This window comes from Suricata suricatta, chromosome 5 (genome assembly GCF_006229205.1).
Source record: "Suricata suricatta isolate VVHF042 chromosome 5, meerkat_22Aug2017_6uvM2_HiC, whole genome shotgun sequence".
Lineage (NCBI taxonomy): Eukaryota > Metazoa > Chordata > Mammalia > Carnivora > Herpestidae > Suricata > Suricata suricatta.
The window spans coordinates 10,595,075-10,602,757 of record NC_043704.1 but is presented as its reverse complement, the minus strand read 5'-3'; the positions used below and the strand labels follow the sequence as shown (position 1 = coordinate 10,602,757).

Genomic DNA, 7,683 nt, shown 5'->3' with positions numbered 1-7,683 from the left:
ACAAATAATTATATATAACACTTAGCAACTCTGACCTTGGACAAACACAAGAAATAGGCAGAATAGGCAAACAGATTATGTAACCATTAGATCAAACATTCCAAACAATTCCTTGGCCACAGTGAGCTTCATAAACATTCCCTCCCACTCCGGGCCCACTGGGAATCTCACAGAGGGAGGAGCCCTGCCCACACCCCAGCCTCTGCACAGGACCTAATTCTCTGTTTCTGACCCTGGAGATTCTCCTTAAAAAGCAAAGGGGTCTGTGTCCTCCAAGGCAGTTCTCCTGTGCAAGCAACTTCACTGCCTCTTGGAAGAGGAAGAAGGACATGTTCCCAAGATACTATCTGTACTCCATTTTACTTTTGAGGTTAGCCCAGAATCTTAGTTCACCTACCATGAATCACTAAGACCAACCACCTTAGCTTGGGGAAACACACTAGGTGACCTCAAACCATTGCTTGGCTCAGATGTAGGATCCTAAGGATCCTGCACATAGTCCTGGTGCAGCCCCGGGAGGTACAGATTTGATACAGATTCATTAGGAAGCCTCTGGAACTTTGGCCCCTCCTTTCTGGAGAGGCGGGGCCTCGGGCTCTAGGAGTCACAGCCCAGCATCCCAGAACACAGTTCAATTGGCATCTTTGACTGTGGCCAGGCCTCTGCCCCACTAGACCTCAGTGTGGCCCACAGCACCATCTGCTCCACACACAGGGCCTCACTTGCATTCCACACAGCCATGTTTTCACACACCCGTGTGGCACTGGTGACCGGGGCCAACAAGGGCATCGGCTTCGCCATCGCGCGCGACCTGTGCCGGCAGTTTTGGGGGGACGTGGTGCTCACTGCGCGGGACGCGGAGCGGGGCCAGGCGGCCGTGCAGCAGCTCCAGGCGGAGGGCCTGAGTCCGCGTTTCCACCTGCTGGACATCGACGACCTGCAGAGCATCCACGCCCTGCGCGACTTCCTGCGCAAGGAGTATGGGGGCCTGGACGTGCTGGTCAACAACGCGGGCGTCTTCTTTGATAGTAAGGATGTGGGAACTCTTAGCCTTCAAGGACTCCCTAGGGGACCACTCAGGGTGGTTTGGGGGCTGGTGTCTGAACCCCTGCTCTGGGGCCAGGATCTAGAACAACCTCCTTAGGCAAGAAAATAAACTGGAGGCACAGGGAGAGCAGAACCCTCCAGAAGTTGCAAGCCTTTCCAGCCGGAAGACCTTGGCATTGCCACAGATCAGAATCTCAGGGACCTCCCCCAGGTTTTTCCATGTTTCCCTCAGATTGTTTCTGAGTCCTTTGGTAAATAGGACTATATGCACTAAACAACATATTGTAAACAAGGATACACAGAAATCCCAATGTACATCCTTCCCTTAACCTCCCCGAATGGTGCCAACTTACAAAGCTGCACAGCATCAACCAGCCAGATAATTCACCCCAGGACAATAGTACCTAATACAGAAAGGGCTGAGAATTCACCAGTTTGCACATGAAAAAAATATGTTAGTCACTTTGTGGAATATTCTTAGAATGCGACTACTTACGAACCTATTCTCCTTCTCCCCTACCAGCTGATGATCACAAACCCTTACACATTAAAGCAGAAGCCACAATGAAAACAAACTTCTTTGGTACCAGAGACATGTGCACAGAACTGCTGCCTCTAATAAAACCCCAAGGTAGGTGTGATGAGGGGCCCAAACAGTCCTGTTTCTAGAATGATCTGGCCCTGCCTCTCTGACCTCATCTGTGGGCCCTGCTCCCTCTCCCTGCACCCCCACACTGGCCTCCCTGCTGTGTCCCCATCTGGACTGGTGCCCTCTTCAGGACTCTGTACACACGTGTCCAGCACTCAGCAGTGCCCTCTGTCCCGCTGGCCTTTCACAACTGGCTCTTTCCCCTCCTTCATGTCTTCATTCCAAACTCTCCTCACAGAGGCCTTTTCTTCACTCTGTGCCCCTCACAGGTGCACTTCCCTGGGGATTCCTTCCTGGACCCTGTCTTCTCCCTCTCCCTCCCATTGAGGATTCGATTCAGGCTATTGGACTTTTCACTATCCAAACTTCTCAGGCTCCCCTAAAATCTGTTACCCTCCTAGAACATTCCCTAGAACCTTCTCTTCCTGCATCTCCTTCTCCTCAGGATGCCCTCTTCCCTCCTCAAATCTGACCCCTTCACCCCCTACCCCCACCCCCACCTAAACATCTAAAATATGGAGATGACATTTGTACTTTCCCAATATCATCCTGGCCACAGATCACTCCATCCACCCACCATGAAAAATGAGGTCACCATGCCCACTTCTAGGTTATCACTGACCAGGTCCTAACAGTTGTCCTATAGATTTTGTCCCCAAGCTTTCTCCATCCCAGCTCACCAACAGAGACTCGGCTGTTGTTTCTAGACCATTGTAACCTTCCTAAGAGACACTGCTTCTTCTGTCTTTTCCTTTCTGATTATTCACTGTACTCTCTGAGTGCTCACTTACTCACAAAAGTCATTCAGGAGCAAAGTCCAATCCTGAGCATAACTTGTAGAGATCTCTGTCATCAGACCTGCCACAATCCAGGCTGATCAACATCCTGTCACCATGTTCAATGTTTGCACAAAACAAACTGCCATAATTCCTTGGTTGTTAACTACTGTAATATTTACCCCCACAATGATGTGATGGAGGCACCATCACCATTCAGTACACTAATTAAGTAAAGCTGATACTTTTAGAAAGATTAGGATGTCTGCTTGATGAGTACATGCATGTTCAGTTTACTCTCAGTTCTGCCCCCATGGCCTTTTCCATCCTGGAAACCTCTATCACTTCTTCTGCACTGGCTTCATTGACACCCAAAGGACAGTTCTCAAATGTCCCCTGACTCCGTTACTCACCACAGTGTTGATGTGGGATGAGTTCCAAGTGCCAGCATCACACAACCTCCATGTATTCCCTTTAGAAGGCAAAAATCACACGTCCGGCTATTGTTTTCTCATTACTGAACACTGTGGTGGCCTGTTGTGTATTGGCCTTGGACCAGATTGAGGAATGAGTGCTCTCCTGCATTTGATAAGACAGGCTCTAGTCAAATATTGATCTTGCCTCAGGAAAACTAAACTCATGGACATGGGAATTCAAGCTATATTCTCAGAGTAAGAGCAGGGTTTTCTTGCCTTTGGAAATAAGTTCTTCCATTATTTGAGGGGATGGCAGCCACAGTGGTTCATGTATCAGGACATTACCCTCTCTGGGGAGACTATCTGGGAGAAGTCCTAGCTAGGGTAGCCAGAGGAAATACCGCCCCGTCTCCCCCATACTTCAGACACCAGGATACAAAGAACAATCTCTAATGATATCCACCAGTTCTCTGTGGGTCAAAACACACCCAAAAGACCAACGTGTGCTCTGTTTTTAGGAATGGAAGGACAAACCAAAAGACAGAATCTTGGCTTAAGGATATTGAGAGATAGTAAATGTTGGTTCTTCTTTTATTTTTAACCAACTGAATCAGTACTCAAATGACTGAATCACACAGGCACCCCTCTTCTTATATTTTTAAGTTTATTTCTTTTTTTTATTTTTTTATGTTTTTTTATTATTTATTTTTGAGAGACAGAGAGAGACTGCATGAGCAGGGGAGGGTCAGGGAGAGGGGGAGACGCAGAATCCGAAGCAGGCTCCAGGCTCTGAGCTAGCTGTCAGCACAGAACCCAACGTGGGGCTCAAACCCACGAACTGTGAGATCATGACCTGAGCCGAAGCAGAAGCTGGATGCTTAACCCACTGAGCCACCCAGGCACCCCTTAAGCTTATTTCTTTATTTTGAGAGAGGGAGAGGGAGAGACAGAGAGAGAGGGAGGGAGAGAGAGAGAGAGAGCGAGAGTGAGAGCGCACTTCAGTGGGGGGAAGCAAGCCCCATACTTTCATTGCAGAGCCCAGCAGGGCCTTGGTCTCATGAACCATGAGATCATGACCTGAACAAAATCTAGAGTTGAATGCTTAAACCAACTGGGCCAATTAGGCACCCCAATTCTTCTTATATTTTAATCCTTTCTTCAATAGCAGTTTAGTTAAATGATTTAGGCAGAAAATAAAGGTAGGAACTTACAACAACCAGTTGCCCATCACCAGTCTTAACCACGCAGTTAGTATCAATGTCATATAAATCCCTCCCCACATTCCCTATCTTTTCATTCTCATTCCACAAAAATTCATATCCTCTTTGAAGGGATAAGCTGTTGTTATTCTTTCTCTCTTTAAATTATACTCTACATTTCTTTCAAAAAGATATTAAGCTATAATCCTCCCTAAGGAATTGAGCAAACATTGGAAATCTGAGCACTCTTGTTCATCAGACATAAGCTTAAAACATTAGGTAAAAATATGGTCTTATTAAGGCTACTGTTACCAAGGAAATCTTACAGAAGTTGTTCTCAACCTTCCTTTGAAATTGTACTGCTTTGTAATATACTGTAGTCTGAAAAAACACACTAGAGGAATTTGGAGGGAAAATTACAATAGTGAAGTATCTCACACATGCACACACTCTGACATATTGGTTCTAGAAAAGATAGGTGACTAGATATTTCTAGATGTGATGTGCTAGGCATTTTATATATGATCCCCATTAAGAACCTGGAGGAATCTTGGATCTCAAGGTCACAAGCAGAGCTGGTTGAAGACTGAGGTCATGTGACATCTAAACTAGTGTTTCTTCCCACTACTCAAGGTCCTTAAGTCATTTTCTCTACATCTCCCTTCTTCAAATGAAGCCTTGCCCAGTAAGGTAAGACAAACAGAAAATAAAGGGACTCTGCTCTATTGGGCCAATGTTTTCCTTATCACAGGACTCCCAGGTACATCAGGGAAAACCACAGGAGACATATTTGAAAACTTTGAAGTGTCTCCAAAAACCCCTTATCAGTCAAGAGACTGAATAACTGGTCCTCCTGATACCAGAAAACATGAATCTTTCAGGGAATGTGACAAATGTTAAATCATCAAACGTCATGAGATCCAGCTTGGATTTACAGATTCTGAATCACCTGAAGAGTCAAAGACTGCCCTTGAAGTTTATGACCCCAGATGAGATGATGTCTAAAATATCTTGTGTTGTAGAGATCATTGTGGCTCTGCTTTAGGACCCTGAATTTTGGAGATGGAGATTTTCCTAAAAATAAAGATCATGCTAATCAAGAGTAGCACACTGTCTTCACCCCAAGGAGAACTTGTGCCCTTGACTTCAGCCCTCTGGTCCTGCATTTCCACTGCCATAAGTAACCTCAAATCTATTTTCTATCTGAACATTTACTTTCCTGGACATCCCCATATGAAGAGTCGTATAATGTAGTCTTTTGTGACTGGCCACTTTATTTTGGGTCATGTTATCAAGATTCATCCTTGTTGTAGCATTTCTTTTTATGTCATCTCTTTAACATTGGACTGTTCCATTGCCCCTTTCCATGACCATACTGCCTAGTGTTTTCTCACTGCTCTCAAGTTAATGAAATCCCAGTAAGAGAGAGTAGCATGCACCATGGCCCATGAGGTTATTTGTTTTTACCAGGTCCCAGCAGAGTGACAACCCACAAGTCCATGCAGTCTGTTTTCCTTCAGAAAGGTCATCAATAAACTGATCAGTTGTTCATTGGTTGATAGACACTCATTCATAGAACACTGCCCATCAGAGCATAAGTGGTCCCAAAGGGGGCTTGTGAAGAAAAGTAGCTCTGTCCTCATCATTGCAGTGAGTGCCTCCTTACCTTCAGATAGAACATTCCTATATTAAACACTATCTTTTCTTTATGGGACATCTGGGCACTGCACTCCCTGTTAGATCATTTCTCTGACGTCCTCTGAGACATTATGAGTGTTACAAGGGTCAAGACTGTATTGTGTCCTTCACTTATGTAGGAAGGCTACATTAACACTCATAGAAAACTGGTAATTGTCTCCCAAATGGACAAATCCAAGCAATTTTGGTATTCATCATTCTTGTGCATGCCATTCTACATGACTACTTGTGTTGTATTTTAGGCAGAGTGGTAAATGTGTCTAGCATACTGGGCTTAGTAGCTCTTAAATACTGCAGCCCAGGAATGCAGAAGAAGTTCAGAAGTGAGGTCATCACAGAGGAAGAGCTGGTGGGACTCATGAAAAAGTTCGTGAATGATACGAAGAACAGAGTGCACCAGAACGAGGGCTGGCCTGATATGAAAATGCTCACATATGGAGTATCAAAGATGGGTATCACAGTTCTGTCTAAAATCTATGCCAGGAAGCTGAGTGAGCAGAGGAGAGGGGACAGGATCCTCCTGAATGCCTGCTGCCCTGGGTGGGTGAGAACAGACATGGGTGGACCTACAGCCATTAAAAGTCCAGAAGAAGGAGCAGAGACCCCCGTCTACTTGGCCTTTTTGCCCTCAGATGCTGAGGGGCCTCATGGGGAGTTTGTTATGGAGAAGAAAGTTGAACAATGGGAACCCCCCCCTGAGTTCCCTTCATGGGCCTTATTATGATATTGCCATGATTTGACCAAACATATTTCATTATCAACAATATCCTTATTGAAAAAAAAATTTTCATATCAAGTACTCACATTGAATTGTCTACTAATTCTGTGAAGTCTTTTGTGATTTCTTCTGTGATATATGAGAAAACAAGTGGAATTAATGACAATAATGAATGAACATCATAGATCAATAAACAATTCTCAGTAAATGTCCATGTGTGCAGTTTATTCCTTACCAACCAGCCAAAAGAACTAACAGAATCTAAGTTAGGTCAAGAGAGGGGGCAGTTTAACATAGGAGTTGGTACACATTAGTCAATGAGCCCCAAAGTGAATATTTTTGCATTTGTAGGCCAAAGGTTTCTGGTGGACCTACTCAAATCTGCTGTTTAGCTTGAAAGTCACCATAGATAATGTATAGACCCACGAATGGGGCTGGATTTCTCCAGCCAGTATTGTTTATCAGCCTCTACTATGACATGGCCACCTCAACATGGATACACATCCACCGTTGTCCCCTTACATATCAGAGTCATTAGAGAAAAAGTTGCTTCAATGTGAGAAATGGGAATGGGCACTAGAGGTGCCATAACACAACGCAGGACAAGGGTGAAAGTGAACATGGATGGATATCAATTGATATGAAAGAATTATTGTCAAATCTCCTCAAGGCAAATGCGCTATTCATGTAGGGATAAAGTGTCACCAAGTTTATAACATTAACAAAATCTGGAAAAATCTCTAGAGAAAACAGACGATAATAAAATACTCATCAATGCTGAGGCTAGTTTGGTGGACATTTGGGTGTCTAATGTCCTATTCTTTCCATTTTCCTCTTTGAAAGTTTTCACAACAAACATCTGAAAATAAAAAGGTCTTGGCCCTGCCGCCTTATGGGATGACCTTGAGCAAAATTCTGCCAGTTGTTGTATGTCAATCTCCTCAAGTGTAAAATCTGGGGGGAAGACATAGGATTGCCACAAAGAGTAAATGAAGTAATATGGTCAACAGGTTGAAAATAATGGAGGTGCAAATTACCTTCCGTATGTGTCCCTGGAGTGGGGCCTGACACATCAGGAGCCCTGAAGGGAGATCCGTCCTGCGCCACACCAAGCCCTGCTCTCCAAGGCCCCCGTGAATGCCCATCACCTCCCTCCCCTCACAGAAGCATCCGTGTTGTA

The 7,683-nt window shown here is 44.9% G+C and overlaps 1 protein-coding gene across 1 annotated transcript; it reads left to right on the top strand.

Moving 5' to 3' along the window:
- The first annotated feature begins 648 nt into the window (after positions 1–648).
- On the top strand, positions 649–6,715 carry LOC115292578 (carbonyl reductase [NADPH] 1-like). Its single transcript, XM_029940635.1, has 3 exons — positions 649–1,028; positions 1,571–1,678; positions 6,028–6,715. The coding sequence occupies exons 1-3, from the start codon at positions 740–742 to the stop codon at positions 6,507–6,509; spliced, it is 879 nt and encodes a 292-aa protein (XP_029796495.1). The 5' UTR covers positions 649–739; the 3' UTR covers positions 6,510–6,715.
- Positions 6,716–7,683: the final 968 nt, after the last annotated feature.